Consider the following 24665-nt stretch of genomic DNA (forward strand, 5'->3'; position numbering starts at 1 on the left):
AAGGAAGGAAGGAAGGAAGGAAGGAAGGAAGGAAGGAAGAAACATGAATACAAAATAAAACGTGGGTTCCCAGATTCTGGATTTAAAAAAGAAAAAAAAAAGCAGGCATGAGGAACAATGCTGGAGAAATCAGGGTATGGACCGCGTACGTGTGGAACAGGACTGTATCAATGACGGGCTTGTGCTGTGGTAGGAGAAAGGATGCCCTTGTTCTCAGGAGAGGCCACCCAAGTGTTCACACGTGGAGAGTCAGGGCATCGACAGATCGACATAGACAGGAAAATACTGTAAAATCTCCACAACTGGTGAATCTCGGTGAGGCCTGTTTTTGGCTACGCAAGACAAGGTCCTCGTTCTTAAGAGACGGAGTTCAAGTACTGAGGGTAAAGCTTAGTTATGTCTGTGACTTATTTTTGTACACATTCAGGAGAAACACGAATGTCCACAGATCCGTCCGTAGACACACACACACACAGAGGCTGTCGTTCTAATCAGGGGTAACTGAGGGGCAGGGGAGAGGCGTGCGCGACCGCCTTACCGCAGCATCAACGTTAGCAGGTGAGTCTCCGTTAGGGTCTGCCAGCATTGAAATGACACTGATCATGATGGTTTCCACAGTGTGGATAGGGAGCCAGCGCTCCTCTGGCTTTTCATACCCGTATTTATCTTCCCCGGGCTCATGAAGAATGGAAATGCATACATCACCGTTTTTATCAACTGCAAAATTAGAGAGTGAGAGTTCTGTTTAAAGTAGTTAAAACAATGTGGTTAAACGTGAAGTACCTATTAGAGATGTGGTCCTGGCTCCCACGGTCCTGTATAAAACACTGAGTATCTACAGAAGACGATTTCCAAAATCGTATTTTACCAAACAGGACCCATATGTCAGAGCCAACAGACACACACGCGATCGTCCCCATGTGTGCAGAACTCCAAGGAACCCGGCACACGACGGTGTCTAGCATTTACACGCAGTAAAGACAATGAATCTGCTTTGTTTGTACATAAAGCAGGCGATCCAAATACCAGAACTGTCTCTGTGTAGTGATGTCCCGGACTCCCCACTAACTGACTGGTCTACACTGGTGACCGTCAAGCATCCAGAGACTTTCCTCTGAAAAAAATGAGAAGTAACCTCATAATGTACTTTTTATATCACATAAAGGCAAAATTACATTTTCAGGGAAAGGAGTGCACTCAAATTTACAAAAGGAACATGTCACATTGCCAGTGAAAATTCATCAACGTAAATAACATCCATGAGGCATCTTTTCTACAAAACTAGGGCTTAAAATCCGAGGCACAAATTAATTGTCGGTCAAAACAAAGGAGAACTTTGAATCCACCGGCTCATCTGTATCACACAAATACTCCTTATTCGTAAAACTACCAAAATCATCACTAATCCTTTATGGTGAAGTTTTCTCCACTGCAAACTACAAAATAATAATAGTACAATAAAGTATACTTATTTGGAAAATGTTAGAAAAGACAGAAAAGTATAGGAATTTTTGGTGTAAAAAGTCTTTCAACCAAATATCCAAATCCCATAAATAATCAACGGCACTATGTATGTCTAGTTCATTCCTAACTTCCCACCTAAAGTCTAACAGTTTTTTTTTTTGAAGATTTTATTTATTTATTTGACAAAGAAAGAGTGAGCGAGAGAGAGAGCACAAGCAGGGGGAGCGGCAGGCAGAAGGAGAGGGAGAAGCAGGCTCCCCGCAGACCTCCATCCCAGGACCCCGGGATCATGACATGAACTGGAAGCAGACGCTTCACTGACTGAGCCACCCAGGCACCCCCGGACTTGCAATCGGTGTAACTCTCAAGGTTATTTTTCATCTCCTGACTTGGGCACTTCCCCTGTTGTTAAAAACTCTGGGGAAGCCGAGCCGGAGTCCATACACACTGCTGGTCTCCGACAAACCCTTCCGGGCTGTGTGCTGTGCACACAGGCATCCAAGCGCGGGCCATGACAGGCCCGTGCATTCGTGTGTCGTCTGGGCTCCTCTTCCCAGGCACCCACCTCCCAGTAAGATCTGCTGAGTGCAGGAACGAGATCGAGAGGCAGGCAAAGCAATGACAAACTGTTAAGCACACCGCAAAGTTCAACACAAAGTGCTTTTACCATCTTCTTTAGATGATGTCCTCACGCATTACATAAAGAGGATTTTTTCCAAGTCGTTTTCTTTGAAAATATGGTATTATATGTTTCCATAAAACTCTATCAGAGAGAATCAACTTAAGATCCATTTTCCTTTCGTGGAAATTACTGTTACAATCTAGCATCTTTTAATTTTTAGCCTTGAGTCCTTTCATTTTAATTGTTTTAAATAAAAGGTTTTTAGGCTTCAGACCTATTACCAAACTACAGTTTAAATGTGAAATACAGGTGGGGGCACCCGGGTGGCTCGGTGGGTTAAGTGTCCGATTCTTAGTTTCAGCTCAGGTTATGATCTCAGGGTCATGAGACTGAGACCCCTGTTGGGCTCCACGCTCAGTGGTGATTCTGCTGGAGATTCTCTCCCTCTCTTTGCCTCTCTCATTAAAATAAATTAAACCAATCAATAAATCTTTAAATTAAAAAGGTGAAAAATAATCTGGTTTTTCTAAATGCTTCTGGGGGTAAAATTTTTCCAGGTACAGAAAATACACGTTTCCTCTGGTGCAATGTCAGTTCTTATTCTTTACTCATTTATAAACTCAAATGTCTATAGTTTTTCTTGCCAAATTGCTTCCTTAATTGTCCCCAAGTAACTTCTGCCTGTTACTTTTCCCTCTCCTTTTAACGCCCCAACAGTGATCTCCGCTGTCGCCCTTACTGACATGAGGTTCATTTACGAGCCCCATTCTGCTTTCAGCTGCACCACTTATCTTCACTCTGTTTAGTCTTTCAGGATGGGTTATGTGTGAAACCAGAAACTTCTTGCCCCTAACACCCAGCAAATACTACTATTTTTTTTAAGCCACTTGAAACTGTTTACTCCATTTGGAGTTTCAATCCCCTTTTCTAAATCCATTCCCCCCACACAGCTAGCCACCAGCCTCGGCCTCGACTACCTGAACCACGTGTACCCTCCCAGTTACCCCCTCCCTGGAAGCCGTGCGTCTAAAAATGACAGAAACCCAACGGACCCCCACCCTCTCCACACGCCCACAACGTGGGGGTTCTCTCACTCACTCTCTCTCTCTCTCGTCACCTCATGGAAACTGGCTTCTGCCCCCTATCAGAGGCCACGACTGGTCACAAAATGGTCTGAACAAGCTTCCCCCAGGTGCCTTTAAAGTCCCCCTTTTTGGGTCACGACGACAGACACTGCTGAGGACAGCTCCCTCAGCCTCTGTGACACCCTGCTTGGCGGGCTCTTGAGCCAATCTCTCACCTTCCAGGCTTCCTTAGTCGGACTTCTGACGTTACGTGATGTTACCCCGCTCTCCAGCATTAGCCACCTTTTCCGTGGGGAAATTAACTCATTCTTCCCATCACGATGTTCCCCGTCCCCTCCGTCCCCAGCTTTGCTGAGCTGCACTGACGGAGAGCATGGTGTAAGGAGCAGGTGCAGCGCGGTGGTTTCACGCGCTCCCGAGCACCTAGATGCGGGGCGCTACCAAGGCCCCACGCTCACTTTTACCGAACGGCCTAAGCCGATACGGCAAGCACACCTCAAGAAGATCCACGATGGAACGCGTCTAAGCCACACACAGAGAAGTTCTACCTGAGAACGACATCTGTAACAGCTTTACTGAGACAAAGGCGCACAACCGAATGGCTTCCCGCGTGTCCAGAGTTGTGAACGGTCACCACAATCAATTTCAGAACACAGCCGTCACCCAGAAAGAAAGCACATGCACAGGGGCAATCACTCCCCACGCCCCACAGCCTTCCCCAAGCCCGAGGCAAGCACGAACCTAACCTTCCACCTCTAGGTTTGCCTGCTCCGGACGGTCCAGCCTAAACGCAGCCCTACACTGCGTGGGCTCTCGCGACTGGCTTCGCTCACCCAGTGCCACGTTTTCAAGGCTCAGGCAGGCGCCGCGCACCAGGGCCACCCTCCGTAACGTGGCTACGTGATGAGTGGGTTTTCTCCTCGTCAAACGATGGACACTTGGGCTGTTTCTACCGTTTGGCCGTTACGAACCCTGCTGACAGGAACATTCAAGGCCAAGTGTTCTGTGGACGTGTTTTCATCGTTCCTGCGTTTCTGTCTCAGAATGAAACTGCCAGACTCGTGCCCCACAGCGGCTGCAGCACTTTACAGTCTCGCCAGGAGAACGGAGGGCTCTCGTTTCCCTGTGTCCTCGCCAACACTTGACTATCACCTGCCACTTTGATGGCAGCCACCAGGTCTGTGTCAAGCGGTATTTCGCTGTGGTTTTGATTCTACGGTTATTCTGTGGATGGTCCATCAATTCTAAATCCTTACCTACCACCACCATCCACATCTGCTAGTCCACAAGCACAGTAACTCAGTTTCCCTTCCTGCTACGACTCTCAGTTCAAGCTTTCATGGTCTCTTACCGGAAGCACTGACAAAACCCTCTCCGTGTCTCCTGGCGGTCATGACGTCTGGCTTCTCCTTCCAATCCTTCCTCCATGGGTATGATCTTTCCAGAAGGAGACACAGTCAGGACGAAGCTACCACACAGCTTTAAAGCGCCAGAACTTAATGAGAACCCACAGCCTCAGGAACAAAGTTTAAGCCAGGCATTCACACAGTCAAAATTCTGTGTAAGAATCACATTCTCTAGAAGATGACCCTCTCTTCCACTACCCAATACCCATGTGGCAACAACACTGTCCTCTCAACGTCACCATGACGTCTCCATGTCCGTTCCTCCCCACACAGGCCCCAACACCCTCACAGAAGGGGACCGTGACTCACGAATCATCTTCACCTCCAGTGTCTCGCAGACACTCCTGGCTCGCTTTTCCGTTCATCCCATGTCTTCCCACGCCTCCTGAGCCCCGCTCGCCCTGCGTCTGCCATCCCCGCCCCACCACCTCCTCAGGTTCCCTTCCTTCACAAAGCACCTCCTCTCTCCAGTCAATCTCCGTTATTTCACTGACGCCTCTCCCCTCGTGGCCTGAAAAATGAAAAGTCTCTTCCACCTTAAAACAAACCCTCATTTCACCAGCTCTCCTCTTAGACCACCTAGACCACTGCTCTCCTTCCTCCCAAAAGAAGAGAAGTCCCACGTGTTGCTCACATACGTGCTCTCAGAGAGACCGAGGCCCACAGAGGCTTCACCTACAGTCACGCAGCTAACGTGTGGCAGAGCCAACACTCAGAACTTCTGTTACATCTTCTTTTGAAACTGGCACAAGAAGATGGGCTATACACACAGCAAATAATTCAAGTGACGGTAAGAGAAACTGCCAAAGCCCAGGAAGAGAGGAAAGAAATGGCAAAGCAACAAGAGGCGGATGTGGTCAATTTAGGCATCCGCGCTCCACGGAGGGGTATCGTCAAGGCATTCTAGCACAGACTGTTAGATTTCTCTCCCTCGTTACTGGTACAAAAAAGAACGATGAAGTGTCTTTGCGATCGCCGCTATCTTAGGTGCGATGGAATACGGTGGCTACCCCCTTGGTTCCCGATAGTTTTCCGTGAGCCAGTTCCAGTCTCTCGAGGCCCATCCATTTCTCAAGCCCCTGGGCTCTAACACTTTCCCCATACCCTTGTGATAAGCCTTCATTCACTCACTCACTCCTCTCCCTCAGATTTTTGCTCAGACTAATTCGGGAGCTTCTCTCCCTGGCAATGCAAAGTCGACTATGAGAAGCAGAGTGCAGATCAGCGCGGGAGTCAAAAAAACCCACAACTCTGATTACAAAATACTGACAGTCAAAATACTTAGAAGAGAAATGCTTGCAAGCTCTATCACACAAAACAAGGCCGAAAGTTCAGGGAGACTGTATATAAACACAGTTTATCTAGCCTAACCTTTGGCTCACAGAGTGGATCTTAACGGTAATGCATCTTTGGGTAAGAACTTCAGCGTCACTGCATTTCCGGCACGGCAGGATCGATGCTTTCCAAAGCTTAAAACACCGGTACGGCACCCCACTCGACCCTGTCGGTCACCTTATGAGGCAGGCAGGACACTCCCTTTTTAACAGCTAATATAGGTCAAAAGTGAAGAGCTGCCCACGGTCTAAGAGTGAAGATGAGAAATAGAAATTTTAAAACCAGGCTTAATGACTCCTATGCGCTCTGTAATCACCAGTGAGTCACCTAATACCTTGGAAATTATCTCCGTTGTAAGAGATGTATGCCTAGCGAGTATCACCCGATAACCCTGCCTCTAGTACGGAACCTCAGGAGTCTCAAAAAGAGCTGAAAACTAAGGAAATAAATATTTGTATACGATGCCTCTTCCCCCTGCCGCTCTACTAAACAAACTAGTACAGGGCCACGTGCACAATGAGCACAGTGAACTCAGCACAAACATCCCAAAGTAACTTCGCTGAGAACTACGTCTTCCTTGGCGACCTTGCAAACCTCAGTGACGGGCTACCGCATTAACAAACGTAAAAGTAAAACTAGATGAACTTACCATTTGGGTGCCAGATTTCTGTAATGAATTTCATTTTAGGAGGCCGGAGGGGATAATCTTTTGGGAAAGTGAGATGAGCCTTAAAAACACCACCTTCACTGGAAGAAAAACAAAAACAAGTTCTTGCCTGTAAGTTCCTGCATATAACAGACAATGATTAAAACACACACAGAGCAAGGGTGCTAGTGCCAGACTATAAATGAAGTGAGTTAATAACCTGGGCCTCAAGCAGAGAGTTTACTCACTCACGTACTCATACACCTGCTACCTGACCCACGTCCCAAGAAGCGAGGAAAACAGAGAAACGGTTGGCTTTAAACAGGCATCCCTATCAGGTCACACGACTGTTGTGCTGACAACCTTTATCACTTCCCATCAAAGTCCAGAGGCTTAACTGAGCCCATCCGCTCTCCACGCTGATCTCCAACTACCACCCTTCCCTCCATTCCAGCCCGTCTTCTTTCTGTTCTTCAAGCACAATAAGCTCTTTCTCACTCAGAACTTACACGCTATTGTTTGTTCCCTGTGTGGCAAGATGTGCTGACCTTCCAATCATCCACTCATTTATTCATCTCATCATTTAACAAATATTTCCTCAGCCTTTACATGTCGGACACTAGCCGTGAACAAGGAGTTTATATTCCAGTGACTTTCCAAAGTGCTGCCGTCCGACACAGCTTCCTGCACACCGCACACCGGAGACGTTCTATAGTTAGGCTAAACGAGATGGCAGCCACTAGGCCCTTGAAATACCGCCAGTGCAACTGGGGAACTGACTTTTTAACTTTTTTTTAAAGATTTATTTATTTATTAGAGAGAGAGAGCATGAGCACAGGGGGAGGGGCAGAAGGAAAGGGAGAGAGAGAATCTCAAGCAGACTCCTCACTGAGCACAGAGCCCAACGTGCATCTCAATCTCATGACCCTGAGATCATGAGCTGAGCTGAAACCAAGAGCCAGACACTCAACCGACTGCACCACCCAGGTGCCCCTGAATGTCTAATTTTATTTATTAGCACATATGGCCAGGAACTGCTGTATTAGTGCAGTCTTAGATCAGTGTCATTTCCTTAGGAACTGTTCTTGAAGAATTATCAAAACAGTACAATGAGCTGTACTATGTTAACAACAAAAACCAAAGAGATTAAACCAGCCTCATGAGGTATATAACTAAGTTCCTGCATTATGTCATTCGTATAGCCATTTCCTGTGCTTGAAATACCTTTCTCCCCTTGTCATCATTTAGAACTCAGCTTCGGGGTGCCTGGGTGGCTCAGTCGGTGAAGCGTCTGCCTTCTGCTCAGGTCCTGATCCCGGGGTCCTGGGATCGAGTCCCACATCAGGCTCCCTGCTCAGCGGGGAGCCTGCTTCTCCCTCTCCCACTGCCCCTCCTCTGCTCGTGCTCGCTCACATAAATAAATAAGATCTTAAAAAAACAAAACAAAACTCACTTCAACGTTATCTCTTGAGACTTTACTTGGCTCCCGAATCTTAACTCTACGCTGTGTCCCTTTACTGCACTGACGTCTTCTCACTTCTTTACTCCAACACCTATCTGCACATCTGATTCTTTGACTGTTCAGTGTACAGTCCATCAGAGCAGGGCCATGTGATGTTTGTTTCAGATCAGTGAGAAATGGAACTCTCAGCTCCTTAAATGGTTTTCATTCACTGGACAAATATACATTGATTACCTACTTGTGTGAGGCGCTTTTTTACGTAAAATAATAAAACAGAGAAGAAGACATCAGAGATCACTGGTACCACAAGCACTTACCATTTTGGTGGCAGAAGAAAATATCAAGCAAAATATCACTAGTAGCTACTGGAATGATATGAGCAATCTAATATGAAGTTTTTTAAAAACCAAGTATCTATAGGATATAACATTTGTCCTTAAGAAGGAAAAATGGGGGTCCACCTTCGTGGGATAGAAACCCGTCTGCAAACACAGCCCCAGTACGTGGCAGTGCAGGGCTATGGGGATCTCCTCCTTCCTGCTTTGTACAATTCAAGATAGACTGAATTTTTAACCACAAGCAAGCATTAATTTTTTATGCCTTTTTCTGGGCATAAAGGATTTGGGGGAGGACTTAAAAACAGAGAGGCAGATCACTAATCCCAAATACCTCCGAAGACCTAGGGAAGGCCAACGGGCTCGAGCACAGAGAGTAACCGTGGTAACACGACTGTGGTAAAAGCAACAGGAGAAGGCCACAGAGAGTCAAAGAGAGAACGGGGTGGTCAAGGACATGCATGATGAGCAGGACAATTTGAAAAGTCGGACAGTTAAAGAACAGGATAACTAGATGGGGAAACAGTACAAATGCAAGGCTTTAAAAAGGAGGAGAAAAACCCCGAATTTGTTTACAAGGAGATGGGAAGGTGCTGGCAGAAAGACTAGAGACACTAGAAAAAGAAGAACTGAGCCATCGGAAGAAGAAAGAGAGTAAGGGGAGCAAGGGGAAAGAAAAAGAAAGAACATCTTTTCCTTTGGCACTGGAAGAAAAAGACTGAATGTGGCACGGATATCCAGGGGTAAAAAGGAAGAAAAATGACAAATTTTATGCCTGCATATGACCTCCATGTCATGACTTACAGAATGATGTACTGAAAGGGAGAAGCTGGAGACGTGAGGGAGGTGCTGGGAAGGAGGACCACACGGCGGGCGGTAGGGCCGCCTCGCCCCTGCTGCCCCAACTGTCGGGTTAAGGCCAAACTGGCCCCGGGACCGGTGACTGTAGGGACTCGCTTTTCAAACTGGGGTGACTCACTAACCACTTTTCTTGTTTAATCAATAAAAATCGAGTAGAAAACAAGGCGCTTATCCCCAGTGGTCAGTTTGACTTACGTCATCTGCACGCACGTTTCCGCTCACCAAAACGTAGGCACGTAGTCTACACCAGGTCAGGATGTAGACGACTTCTGATTATGGCTTGCGGCGGAAAAAAGCCACAAACACAGAAAACAGCTAAGAATCTATGTGAAAGGACATCAAAAGAGCTGCCAGAGGCCCTCGCACTTCGTGCACTGGTAAGGCTGCGCCTCCTAGCAGCCCTCCTGGGTCCCTTCATCTTGGCTGGTTAGGTCCACCTCAGATTAGCTGACCGGAATCCCTGTCGTGAAAAACTGCCTCCGTCTCTTAAGTTATTTTCCAATCTTCAAAATATCAAATTTTATATACACAATTATCTCAAAAGGTTTAAAGCACACAATTCTCACTCTCTCTACAGGGCCCTCTCCATTCTGAACCAACCACGTCGTTATTCCTTATAGTCTGTGTCCTATCTGTGGACTCCTTAACGTCTCCTTCACCTGGGGATCTTGCCTGTTTTTCTAAAACTGAGCTCAGTGGTCCCAACCTGTGGGTGCAAACTTCCAGTGAACAGCCAAGTTAGCAAAGAGGAGCGCAAAACCCCCAGGATATGAAATACTGTAAACTAAACATTAATGTGTCACAAATTCACTATTTTTCAACTATGCAAAGATGTTACTGTGATGAGTAAAATGACAGTATATTAAAAAGCATGTGAATTAAAAATATCTTCCATTATGTATTTTCTTCATCCCATATACTAATAGTACAATTATCAGCATGATGTTAAAAAAAGGTGTGAAACCAAAAAAGTTTCACATCTAAAAAGGTTGAGAAACTGAGCCTAGTTCAACTTTCTTCCACGAGCCTCACTTACTGTTTTTGTATTAAGTTGCAAAAATCTTACAAGGACCAGATGCTATCATTCTGCCATATTTACTTTCTTTAAATGATACACTGTATGCTGCCAGCTGAAATTCTGCTCAACACTGTTCTTCTAAAAGTATTCCTGGTGATACCTGTTTCTTGTCCATTCATTTTATCTGACACATTTCACTATTTATCACATTCGTAAGATATTTGCTTCCAATTTTTTGGCTACCACATGCACTAAAACACAAATGCTTCCTGGCATAGGGTTTTCACCCTAACAACAAAAGTGCTAAGACAACATTTAAGTAATTGCTCGAAGTGATACAGCTAATACAAGTGGGAGAGTTGGGGAGCTGGACCGAGACCCCACAGCCCATGTTCTTAAGCACCGAACGGGCAGGGACGTGGCGTTGCCGCCGGGGCATCAGCTGCTAAGCAGGAACAAGGTTCATTCCTCCCAAATTCTCATTACAGAACATATGGCTGTGCTTCCAAGTCTTAAGCAGAACTGTAAAAGGACTTTGTTACTGTAAAATAATCTGAACCAGAGTTCGGGTAACCGACTCTACAGTCCCTAGATCCACTCAACACATATTATCTTACTATTCTCCGTACTTTCCGCACCCTTGCCGGTGGTAAGGAATAAAATAAACTGTATCTCTTGAACAGACTAGCCGCTGAGGACGAAAGAAAAATAAGAGATTAAGGAAGGTGCACGTTCACCACTCTGAATTTGTACAACTTATAATTACATGGTGATACCCAAGTCTCCTGAACTTCCTTGAAAACGTGCTGCTGCTCTTGCCTGAAACGACTATTTCTAAGGACACTACCTAATAATCGGCAGGGGGAACACAGCAGGTACACACACCAGTTTCAGCTTTCACAGAAAGACAGCCTAGAGAATCTACTCTTAACAGATTAATGGGCAGAGCAGTAATAAACATCTGATACCATGTAAAGAGAAACAGAACGGCTGCGTTAACACGCACGGCAACGCTCAGTCTCCCAGTAATGCTGGAATACACCAGTTATCGATGACCTGAACTGAAGAGGGTACAGTGCCCTCTAGTGACTACATGAAGGCTGATGGTGCCACAGAAGAACACAACAGCTTTTCAAGGATGTCTGTACATTATCAATTCTTGCCATCACGACACAAGCGATCTAACTATTAAGTGGTGAATTAATCAGTTAGGTGTGGGTACCATCTATGTCCACATTAACCCTAACTTACTTCTGACCCTAACCCCTGCCCTGCCCCTAGTGAGGGTCATTTACACATGAGGTCTGTGCACTCACACCCCACCGACCCCTCCAACAACCGCAGCACGACCTCTACCCTCTTCACACTGCTCAAGGAACTACAAGGACACCAGCAGCTTCCTTACCGTTAAATCAACACACACCACGAAATACTGGATTCCTGGTACCTTTAGGGAGCTTACTTGTAACCACACTTTCCTCTCCTTCCCCCTCCGGGCTGCCTGCCCAGCTGTCCTCAGGGACCGGCCTTCAGCGCACACTCCCCTCCTCTATCCGGAGCAAAGGCCGTGTATGCAACCCCCTCCTGCAGGTCTCCATGCTCAGCCCCAACTCCCAGCCCGCTTTTTTTACTATAGACAATGAAACTTCTAGAATAACACGGTTAGAAACAAAATTTTCTTGCAGATATAAAACACAAGTAAGCTGAAGGAAAATGAAATCCACAATCCCGAAGTTAGGGTACTTAGGTTGTAAAATAGAAACCTAGGTGGGAACTCCTGTCCTCCATGGCTGTGAAGACAAACCCAGACTCTTTATGGTGTTTGTGTACTTCAAGTAGCCCTCTGCTCCCTGTTCAACCTCATTCCCTGACATCCCCTGTGCTCAGCTCACTCCGCTGCCACCCGGTGGAGCTGCCCTGTTTTCTGGGCCCCATGACCCAGAGTTCCCCTCGGAAGTGCTGCAGCTCTATCATCACCACCCCCCGGCCCCGCCTCTGCCAGAACACCTGTCCAGTTAACGCTGACCCTAGCTGCTAGCAGTACCAAATCTCTTCCATTCCAGAAGAACTCATCTAAACCAACTGTGGCCACCTCATTCATCTTACCAGTTACTGGGTAGGAATGAGCAAGGGACTCGACTCTGACACAGGAGACAAGAGCCAGTCAGCTGGAGAGCTCCCAATGCATACAGCACACATAAAACTAAGAAGACACCAGCGTCTTTTCTTCCTTTGGGTGATCTTCTGAAATGCTCAAAAGTCCTATAACCATTCTGCTACCAGTGCCAGGACAACAAGCTTTCTTGTTCTCTAAGCCAGCTACAGTCAGATTTCTGTTGCTTGCAGCCAAAAGCCCACTAAAACTACCACAGTTCCCACTTTGGATACGTCTTCCTCTGGGACACGTTCTGATACATCCCAAACCTGCCACACCCCCAGGAAGCCCCTCTCTCCACCACCGCCATCACCAGCCAAGCAACCACACGGTGACTAAAGCATCATCTCTCTGCGGGCAGGGCCGATGCTGAGCTAATCCAATGTGCTGTTGCCGGCATCTAACCTAAGACCGCTCGAAAACATCTGAGCTAGATGAATGAGCAGTGTGAATGCTGGTGTAATGCTTTATTTTTGCAACCATTCTAAGCAGGAAATTGCCGAAGGGACGGCCTAGACTCGGTAAATATTAAACAATAAATCTGAAGCCTCTTTTTTTGAGAGCTTTAAAAAAAAAATCCCATAACTTTCTCAAGTGAATTTAGAAAAGATTTTTATGAAGAAGGAATCATTTCCAGGTTATTTTGGGTGATGATTAGAACGCCTGTCAACTGCCATAAGGCCTCACCACTCACAGGATGTTCACCGCGTGTGCGACACAGACTCAAACTACAGCCCCGCTGCCCCGTCAGGACGTCCGCCCTCCAGGGGAGCTGCACAAAGGCCTCTGCTACCCACATCTCACACCAACAGCTAGCACTTTTTAAATGTATACTGAAGGCCAGAAGTAAGTTCTTAACTGGTGGAAAGAATGGACGAGTAATCAGTACAGTGCGTATTAAAAAGCGGTTCTCTTTGGTGAAGCTGAAGGTACACATTAAATACATGTACCCACTCACAGTCTTTAGAGACACGTGCCACCACCGCACGAGACAGCGTGAGCATTCTGTGAGGTCCTCAGAGATGGAGCTCAGGCCCAGAAGCCCAACTAACCCTCTAGACGACGTCAGTTTACAAGAATTCCTCCTGTTACCTCCTACCAACTGTGGGAGTAACCAGATTCTGTCACTGGAATGTCACTGTGTCTCCCAAATAACCCTTCCTGCCATGTGTTTAGCCTGAAAACCTGAACTTCATCAGGCATATAAACCAGGTGATATGGATGGTTTTATGTGCAAACTTTAGTAAGAAATTTGCTTTCAAATGATATTGAGGCTGTGCGGGGCTACCTCAAAGATGGTTTTCAATGGCTACTGTTCTCTACCCAAACTAACACCATGGAACCACCAAGTTGAGTGATTTTAGTTAGCAACAATCACCACTACAAACATGGCACTGAGAAATACATCAGCAAACATTCTGATGGGAAACGGTCGTCACAAAACATGAATCACCCTCGCAGACAAGAGAAAACCCAAAGTCCACACCACAGCTCACCCTGCATGTCCCATGGCGGCCTGCCCTGGCACCAAGTAGCCCGAATTTTCTTTTCCACCAGATGTTTTATTGGGGGGGGGGGGTTCCCCATGTCTGAACACCTAAAATGAAACTACCTATAAATCTTGCCTGCTTAGCGCCATCGAGGACCACAGTGGAGAGCAAGTGCAGTCCCCAAGAAACTCAGATACAGGTGTGTGGGGCACACTGCTGACCCGAGAGGATCACTGCACTCTGTTCAATACCTCCACGTCTATCAACGGGGTGGAACTTACACTAGTCACTAACATCAGGAGGTCACGATCCATCTCAGAGAACACTGAACATTCTTAACTCAAAGTTAGTCTGCAAACATTCAGAGCAGAAAATAAGACTACAGTCTTTGAATCTAAAAGGTATGACAAGACACAAGAAATCCCATCTCTCTCTATTGCTCTGACTCCACTGCATTCTGTTGTCTAACTTCACATCAGTTAATAAGGGTTAACTGAAAGTGGTTAGCTGTTAACAATCACTTTTATAAACTGGGAAAAGGTAAACATCAGTTCATTTTAGGGTCAGAACACCTTGGTTCTGATCAGTATTCTGTGGGGACCTGATTAAAGCAGCACTCAAATTGACGACCTTGAGAGTTCTCTCCAGCCTGGAGACACTGGTGTGTGAAACTGTGCTCTGTATGAAAATCTCCCAGACGTAATAGTATGCTTTAATTAAATTGATAAAAGTGTTAAGAATGGTAAAGACTTCTCTTTGAAATGACAATGTTCCCTTTGGGGGTGAAGGCACAGTAAGCACAAGGGAAGGGAAGGGGAGAAACATTTCAATAAAGAATTTTCTTCTCGCCCCATCCTGCCAAAATTAACCCAATACCTCAGAAACAAGTAAAAAATACATGATTTCTATATAGGCTCCCCTTAAAATAGCTTTTCTGTAATAAATTTATTTCAGGTATTAAGAATATCTGAATTTCTGAAACTATTGTATGTTTAAGAAAGCAACAGGTTTCAGACTAGAATTTCAAGCAGAACACAAAACCCTAGACATGATCATTTAGTACAAACGACTTCACCTAAACACAGCCATTTCACCTGCTTTAAAAAATAATTTCACTTCAACCGGGGATGTACTGTATGGTGACTAACATAATAAAAAAATCATTAAAAATAATAATAATAATTTCACTTCAGTTTGCCAAAGCAGTTTCCATCTGAATTAATGAAGAGAGCTACTTGAGTGTCCGTTCCATGGTACTTACTAGAGTGTGTCAGGGGGACCGATGATAAGGACTTCCCACCGGTAGAGATCATTGTCATCTATTAAACCTGCTGAAAAGCCTTCCACGGGATTTTTGTTGAGTTCTGTGGAAAAAAAATTTTTTTTGATCAAAACTTTCAGGCATGTAATTTTCACCCAACAGATAAATTACAGAACCTGAATATACATGTTATAAATTCCAAACTATTCAGCAGATACACCTGGGTCCACTAGCAAAGAGCTACCCGAGGACCAGAACGTTTCTACTTCTGCACCACAGGGACGCAACGGGGAAGCAAAGCAACGGGGAGGCAAGCGGTCGGAGAGATTGCGTTCTAACCGCCCCTCCCCGCCCCCGGTTCCCAGCTAGGCTCTGAGCGTTCAGGGTAGCCCTCGGGCGGCAGACAGAACTCGTTAGGGTACAGACACCGAGGCCCACAGCTCAGAGACTGTGACCCCCAGTAACTCAAACCAGTACTCCCAGTCATTCTTACACTGCGGTCTTTAGGGTACACTTTCAGAAGCACCAGCAGCAGCCCTAACAGCTTTCTGCTGGAACTGGCTGAGCGGAGCCCACCTCCGGACTGCAGTGTGTCTACCCGGCAAGCCCTCCGTCACCGCGGGGATACACATCTGCAGCGGGTGTTCACGTGCGGCACATCAGACTCCTCCCCGACAGAGCCAACTCCTTGGGTCTTGCCTGTGTGTGCCGACCCCGCTGCCAGCCAAGCTTCCAGCACACACGAGCGGCTTAACAATGACAGCTAGAGGCGCCCGGCTGGCTTAATCGGAAGAGTGTGCAACTCTTGATCTCAGGGTCCTTGGTTCAAGCTCCACATGGGGTGTAGAGATTGCTTAATAAATACATATTTTTTTGAAGACAAAGAGAAGAAGGAGTAGGAAGAAGAAGGGGAGGAGGGGAAGAAGAGGAGGAGGAGGAAGAGTAGGAAGAAGAACAGAACAGCTGGAGCCTACAGGAATGGCACTGGCATCATGAGAGTTCTCTCTTCCAGAGAGAGTGCTCTGGCACGGATGGAAAATGATGGAAGCAAAGGACTAGTGTGGTGGGGGGAGACGTAGGCCAACACGGGAGCTTAGTGGACCAGGTCAGGAGTGCAGTCTGACGGTTCCTAGACACATAAGGCTTAATCATGACCTACTTACTGATGGTGGGTATTAGGTACAGATTTCTTTAAACAGCTGTTTAATGAGGTGTAATTGACATTCAGTGGATTGCACATATTTAAGTTATGAAATTTGATACATATTAATATATGTACACACCTGTGAAGCAATCAACACTGTTGTGATAGTAAATATACACACACACTGTATACAGAAATCAGCAACAGGGAGGTCAAACAGGGAGCACTGACTGGCTCCAACTGAGATGTGGGGGCCAAGCACGTGAGAGAGAGCAGTCAGGGAGGGACGTGCTGGGGGCCTGAACGGGTGTGTGATTCTCACATGCTTCCTGCCATCAGCCTCAAAGAGTTCAGTCTAAAGATAAAAGCAAGCGTAACACAACCTAGAGTGCTTTTACAGAGGACTGAACACAGTGTGTTAGTAACGGAGATCTTTATTTTTTGAGGGACAAGGAGGTGCTGTTATTTCAACAACTAGGATTTAACACCCCAACATGCCAGTGAAACACAGAGCCTAAAGGCAAATTTTATTTATATTTAAATATGAATGGCTTTTCTCAAAATTTGATTTTTTAGAAGTATAAATTTTTGCAAAAGGCAACACAGACCTATCTTTTACATCAGTACTGTATTTCAAAATGCAAGAAATGTATTTTTACTTTTAAATAGCCAGTCTAAGACATTTTTAAAAGGGTACTGAAAATGGAAAGGCATGAGCTAGGACCTGTACTTTGTTTCTGCACGTGAACACTCGCTGGGCAGCAGCGGGAGCCCCGAGCCCCACCCACAGCCCACCGGGCGGAGCACAGACCACCACAGTTAAGGGCAGTCGTGTTCTTTTTCTAGACGAACAGTATCATATTTCTCAGACCATTTTCTTAAACACTGTATTCGAGTATTATGGAAGATTCTTCAATTTATCCAGAAAATCACCCTCTTGCTGCATTTTCCATCAGAAGCCCAGAGTTTTATAAATGGAGGTAAGTTCTGAAACCAGCATACATGGTGAAAATCACCCTTGAGAATTCCCTTACGTGTCCCTTAAAGTACATCACTGCTTCTCACTTCTGTCAATACGTCGTAACTCCTACAAGTCTTTTGCACATTCTCTCCATGCTTTTCTTCTACAGGACTGAGCACGTCCACTGCTTGCTTAAATAACGTAAAAGCAACATCGTAGATGTCCGATATCTCACTTCTGTCGTGGCTTCTGCCCCTGGCAGGGGTCCCCCAAGGCCTGGACCCACAGCTATGTGACAGACTGACAGCACACCTTCACAAATGCTTCCCTTTCCCATGGGGTCTTCCCTAAATATTTTACCCAATAATCGTCTTTTCCCTTCTGCTAAGTTCCCAGTAATTATACTTCTAGCCTGACACTCAACTCCTGTGGAATCTCAGCCCGATTCCCATGGAAGTAGACAGGCAAGTGCCATGCATGGTAAATGCCCCAACAGCAGCACAGTAATTTGGAGGGGCACAGAGAGGGCACCTTATACTCATGAAGAGACAGAAAAGGGCTTCTAAAAAGACAGGAGACATCGGAAAGAAGACAAAGGATTGGGGTGGTTGCTGCAAGGTTGAGACAGAGGAGCCTACACAAGGACTTGAAACATGGAGATCAGGAGCTGGCCGGAACAAAGGGGGGCATGCAGCCGAGAGCAGACAGAAGGTCAGAAGCTGGGCAGCAAAGGGCCTTTGTAAGCCCTGTATCCAGAGGGCCATGACAGCCTCTGAAGGGTTTGTGTTTTGTTTTGTTTTTAAAACAATGAGGTGACCATGAGATTCAACATTTTCAAAAACAAATCTTGCAGAGCGTAAAAGATGACAGAGACTAAGGCCACAGTGACGACAAAGAAGCCAAAACAAAGCCATAAAGGTCCTCCTGGAACGTGTACCTTTAGTAGGGTGCCACTGGGAGTACTGACGGAAAACAGGGACATTCAGGAGAAAGAACCAACCCAACTTGGTAATGTGAGGGTTAAAATAACAAGTCAACAATGACACAGATTTCCCCAAAAAGTGAAACACAAAGTTACCACATAACCCCGTAATTCACTCTGAGGTACATACCCAAGAGAACCGAAGACGTCCGTCCACATAAAAGCTCTACAAAATGTTTATGTATCAGCATTACTTGTAACAATCCAGAGGTGGAAACAGCCCAACGCCCGTGGGTAAACAAATTACGGTGTATGTGCAGACCGAGCAGGGCTCAACCACAAAAAGGAACGAGGTACTGATACACGCTACAACCTAGATGAACCTCAAAATCCCCAGGCCCAGTGAAAGAAACCAGACACCTAAGGTCACGTATCATAGGGCTCCGTTTATAGGACACATCCAGACAAGGCAAGTCCACAGAGACAGAAAGCAGAACAGAGCTGCCAACAGATGGGGGAAACGGGATACGGCCATGGTGGGTGTCTGTGGGGTGACGAGAAAGTTCAGGAACTAAAGAGACAGTGGTCCGTCCAACACTGTGAACACCCTTGATACACTGAGCTGTACACTTTTAAACAGCAACTTCTAGGTCACTTTAATTTCACATCCAATTTTTAAAATCTCACACAGGTTTCTCTGCAGAGCAACTGGGTAGAAGTCTGTTCATTCTCAGAAACGGGACATACAGGAATGAGATAGGGAAACTGAAGGACTCCATAAAACCCTGCTTTTTGCTCCATCTTCCTGCTTCTGTTCTTGCCAGGACCTGCACCCCCACTGCACAGAGGCCTCGAATGCAGACAGTGTGTATCCCCCTTGCAAGGGACAAGCAGTTAGTGATTTCTCTAGGACAGGTAATATCTAAGGAACGACCAGGTGAAAATGACTGGACGAAGCCATCACAGGCATATTCCAGACCACGGGCACGAGACAACTGGACACCAGAGCCCCCTGGCTCCAAGGAGTAACACCCGGGCCCTCGTCTTTGTTCTAACCTGTTCCTGGGCGCCTGAGAGGGCACCTACACTGGACCACAATCCTCAATAAAACCCCAGCCCCAAAGACGGGACGACCCTCCTTTCCTTTCTCAGTCTCCCAGACACTGTCTGCATTACACACCTCTACCCCCCCTTCAACTCCACTTCCCCTCCCGCTGGCTCATGCTGGATTTCTGTCCTGTGCAGCCAGGGACCCAGCCTGCCAGCATCAGGAAGATGTGCTGATTTGAGGGCTGAGGGAAAGAGACGATGGTAAGTTTAATGTTTAAGAGAGAAAGAGCACGAGCCGAGAGCCAGGGGGCAGGGGGGTAACAGAGGGAGAGAGAATCTAAAGTAGGCTCCATGCTCAGATCAGAGCCCAATGCGGGGCTCAATCTCATGACCCTGAGATCATGACCTGAGCTGAAATCAAGAGTGAGATGCTTAACCTACCACTGAGCCACCCAGACGCCCCTGATGGCAGGTTTAGTTTTAAAAACCTATGGACAAAAATATACTGTTTTTGTTTTTAATTCTTAACTAAACGGAAAGACGTGGAGGGTTATCAGAATACTGTTGATAACTGCAGGCATAAGACTGACGGTGTCCCCCACGGATGAGCATTAAGTGTGAAGCCAGTTAGAAGGTCTAACTGAATGAATTCTAGAGCATACCAGTATTTTGAGGATACAACAAAACAAAACAAAGGCCACAAAAGTGACTAAGAACAGGAAGACAGGGAAGTAGGAAGTAACCTAAGGAAAAATTACATCACAAAGCCAAAGGAGAAAGATGCTGACAACAATAAATAGACACTGCTCAGGAAAAAGGAGGTCTAAAATCAACTCGCCGGGTTCTGTGAAGAGAAGGCCAAGGGTGCCCCAGGCATAACTAGTTTCAGTGTGATGGTAAGTCAGGGGCCATGCAGGCAACAGAGCTGACAAACAGGTGAAGGAAAAAAATACAAGTGGAAACTTTTTCAAGAAGTCTGTGGATGGAAAAGTGTAGTAGCCATACGAAGATAAAATTCCAGCAGGTTTTTTAATGGAAAAGACCAAAGAAAAATGTTTAAACAACCTATGGACACTTAAATGTTGACAAAGATACTTCACACTACATTCAAATCTGGATGGACTATAAGACATAATTAACCAATAAAACTTAATGAAAAAAATATAGAATTTTTTTAAACATAATGTTGGATTGGAGGTGGCCTTCCTAACCCACCTCCAACAGCCAAAACTCAACAGTCAGATTATACCACACAAAATATTTTAAATCCAGCACAACAATAAAGCTTCAATACAAAGGACAGACCAGGAGAGACTATTTGCAAACATAATGGGTAGAAGTCTAATGTCCCGAACACAAAAGAAAGGGGAAACATGCAGGGGTCCAAGTACAACGGGAGTGGAAACAGCCAAAAAAACCACAATTCTGGCCTATGAAGACAAATGTCCGCAGACATGCCTGGGTTTGTCTATATTCCAAAAGTCGTACAGAGACACTTTCAATGGGACAAACATGGAGATGGAGCTTTCTGAATGCTACCTGGACACAATTCTAGTTGGAAAGAGCTCTCCTTTCCACAAATCATGAATGCTAAAGCAAAATTTTGAAGTTCTGAAACAGGCAAAACTAATGATTAGTATTTGAAATCAGGACAAGAGTTGTCTTTTTTTCTTTCTCTTTTGGGAATGGAATGAGAGTGGTATCTGGAAGGAGGCCTAAAAGGGATTTCAGGGGTGCTGGTAATGGTGTGCTGCACAAAATATTCATGCACTTTTCTCTGTCTATGTTACACTGCAATTCTTAAAGTTCAGTAAATCCTGGAGTGTCACATCACTTTAAATGAGCATTATGTATGCCCACAGTGAATCTGGAAATCGCTGTGCGCCAAAGTGGTCTACAGAAAATGAACAAAAGCAAACCAAGGACAAGGAAATGTCCTTGAAAATAACAATTTGGATAGTTATAAGTAATGGGCAATAATGCACGAGAAGACTTCTATGACAGAGTCGTTACTCAAGGATAAGACCTTTAAAAGAGAATGGGAATGGGGAGAGCATATGAAAAATAAGAACTCTATAGCTCTGAATTCGAATCACAAGTTTCAGTATGAATTCATGATATAGCTTTAAAAATTCTGAGCTGTGTCCAGTGAAAGGTCTAGGAAAAATGACCAACCCTGTAGAAACGAGCATCCCTAGTGCCCAGAATATGACTCCAAATAGATTTACTACTTACAGGGACCAGGGATCTTCAGAGAAAGGGCTGAGTGCAGGTCTGGGGCAGCACGTGTTCTAGGCTCATCTCATACACACCAAATAAAAAGGAAGCTGCCAAATAATACCATGATCTTCTTAAAAGGACACACCCAACTTAGAGAGGTTCCCACTGGTCACATATGGAACAATCCAAGTATCAACGAAGCTAGTAAGACTAACAGTCTATAAAGAGTGGTATCAAAAACAACCAACCTATTGGTCCCACAATTTCGGGATGCTAATAAACTGTTTTTGTTGTTTGTTGTAAAACCAACTTTTTTTTTTTTTTTGAAGATTTTATTTATCTGTCAGACAGGGAACACAAGCAGGGGAGGAGCAGAGTGAGAGGGAGAAGCAAACTCTCCACAAAGCAAGGAGCCTGACGCAGGGCTCAATCCCAGGACCCGGGGATCATGACCTGAGCCAAAAGCAGACGCTTCACTGACTGAGCCACCGAGGAGCCCCTGTAAAACCAATTTAAAAGAGCAAAAGATTCAAGATTTATTCTTCTTTTTCTATAGAAAATTGTACTACCAAGTAATCAAACAGTAATTACAATTTGATCAAATAAGGTATCTCTCTGTAGACATAGCGCAGTTAAAAAATGAAAAATGGACACATTGTCATATGGTCATTTTAGTCCAGGCATTTTAGAAAAGAAGACAACCAGCCATTATGTATCTCCTGATAAACAAACCACCATTCAGGAAGTGATCTTGCCTCACTCACAAACCTGAGCCTGTCCACGCCCCCAGACACAATTACCAATTTCGGGAACACACAGAGAAATGTGGTAACGGATACCCCAGGACACACACAATCAGCAAAGACCACACTGTAGGGAAATTCTAAAGGGCAGCGCCTAGAACCCTCAAGAAACACACCACGTGGGGAACAAGAGAGGACTGAGCTCAAACTTTAAAAAAAATGTATGCCACAAGTAAAAATGCGAAGGCTAACCAGATATTAGTTAATATTAAGATGTTAACATCACATTATTAATATTAAACAATTGTTGATTTTTTTTAAATGTGGTAAGGCCATTTGCGGGTCTTTTAATCCCAGTTTTTAGAGATCTATAATGAAACATTTACAGACAAATGATGAGTGACATATGATGTTTGCGATGTGCTTAAAATCCTACAGGATGGGTAAAACCGGACTGCTCAGGACTACTAAGTGCTGAGGCTGGGAGAGAACACGGAGACTCATTATACCAATCCGTCTACTCTGCTGCCACTGTCTGTTTAGCATTTGTCCAAGGTAGAAAAATGCTAAAAAGGTAGTCTAATTAATGGACTCTAATGTTTTTTATCAATCACATAAAAACAAACCATCACTGAGCCTCACTCTGCAAATACACGACGTCTCGGAAGAACAACCACGTATCATTTATACTTGACTCTTCAGGAAACAAGCTACCTTAACTATAAATGGACCTTGCCAAGACCAATGGTTGACTAAGTCTAACGGCTACAAAGCCAAATACAAACTGGTATTTAGAGCCTAGCACTGATTTCCCTTTGTGTCTGGGTGACTGTGGTCTCCTGCTCCAGGGAACGTGCATTCCTGTCACATTTATTCATACAACACATAGCTGGCTGTAAGGTGCATTTCTGTAAAGTGACTATTTCTACACTGGCTTCTTTTCGAGCTTTTGAAATTACAAAAAGACCTTTTTATCCAGACACTATCTAATTACTCCTCCTAAGTATCAAGATGGTTTATTAAAATAATTTTGACCTTATTGTAAGAATAAATTACCATATTAATTTCAAACATTTAAATCACCACAAACCAACTCACGAACATTAACAGAGAAGATATTCATTTCCTCCAAGCTTCCATTGTTCATCAATATTACGCGGTATTATGTCGGTCAGACCTGCATGTGAATGTCAACTCTCTCACTAGCCTCGTCATTGTGAACAAGTTTCTTAACCGCTTCTCTCTCTCTCTCCCACTCTCTTTCATTCCTTCGGAGTCTCATCCTCCTCATCAGTAGAGTCTGGTAAAACCAAGAGAGCCCTGCGAGTCAGAGGAGAAACTGTGTATGCAACAGACCGTCCACCTTAGAGCGCAGTGTAAGTTACTGGCTTTCTTCCTTTAAACTGCTCACTAGGCTACAGGCTATCAAAAGAATCATCAACGTTCTTTAGAATTCTGAGGTCTGGGGAAATACTACATATCCCGCATCTAACACATCACACCCCACTATTTATTTCTAGTAGGAGCTGTCCAACAAGGTCCCCATACCGAGGGCCATAATAATGAGTGAATGAACACACTCAAGCCAGGAGAATGGTATCTTTTGGAAGATTTTTCAAATTGGAATTAAAGAAAGAAAATCCCAATCCAGACAGCTGTAAAAAGCCACAGTTCAAATCTCAAGGAGAAAGGTGGTATGAGAAAATGAAGCCAAAATGGAGAAAAATGAGCAAAAGTAAGCAATAGGAAGAGAGGTCCTAACAGAATTCCAGTTCCTGATACCTGGTATCACTCCTGGCCTTCCATAAATTTGGAGGAGTCAAATTTCCTTTTTATCTATATACTTCTAGTTCAACTCCTATCCCTTCCAACTAAGGGTACCTGTTTCTCCTTTGAAAGAGCGGTATTTTTTGAGCTTTTATCCGGGGTGGACTCTGCCCGTTTCCACCCCCTCCCCGAATACGGCGCAGTGGTGGTCTCCACTTTCTTCCAGCCTCACCCACATCACTCGGGGATGCAGGGGTAATACAGGTTGTTCTCGGCAGGGATGGCAGCGCATGACCACCACCACCCCCACCCGCCAGGGCAAGTACACGGGGAAACTCTGTTCCTACTGTTGCCAATACAGGTGAGAGTCCTTGATCACTTTACTACACCCTGATTTTCTTAAGTATTGCTCAAATTAAATTAAGGTTTCTGGGTAGAAATTTTTCAAAACCAGGTTGTTTTACTTAATATCTAACAGGTCTCATCTCCTTATCTATTTGTTTTTGTGCGATGAAACTAGGTTACGTTACTCTATTTCATATATCAATACATGGAATTTGCTTTCTTTTGTATTTGCCTACCCCCGAGGTCTCAGCAATCTCAAAGTGAAATTTACCTCTTCTCACCGTTCCTTGTTACCATCAACTGCAGGAAGAGACTCTCAAAAAAAATCTCCCAGTACAATAATGAAGTGTTTGACTCTCTATTCCAACTCACT

The 24665-nt window shown here is 45.1% G+C and overlaps 1 protein-coding gene across 1 annotated transcript in view; it reads right to left on the bottom strand.

Annotated features, from left to right (window-relative positions):
* The window catches only part of UBE2G1 (ubiquitin conjugating enzyme E2 G1), a 100082-nt gene that overhangs the window by 16933 nt on the left and 58484 nt on the right, over positions 1-24665 (bottom strand). The window contains exons 2-4 of the mRNA XM_040629833.1: positions 15141-15243; positions 6562-6659; positions 539-717 (exon numbers count right to left, since the gene is read on the bottom strand). Of these exons, the coding sequence (XP_040485767.1) occupies positions 539-717; positions 6562-6659; positions 15141-15243 (380 nt within the window). The remainder of the gene's footprint in view (positions 1-538; positions 718-6561; positions 6660-15140; positions 15244-24665) is intronic.

This window comes from Ursus maritimus, unplaced genomic scaffold (genome assembly GCF_017311325.1).
Source record: "Ursus maritimus isolate PB19 unplaced genomic scaffold, ASM1731132v1 scaffold_14, whole genome shotgun sequence".
NCBI classification, from domain to species: domain Eukaryota; kingdom Metazoa; phylum Chordata; class Mammalia; order Carnivora; family Ursidae; genus Ursus; species Ursus maritimus.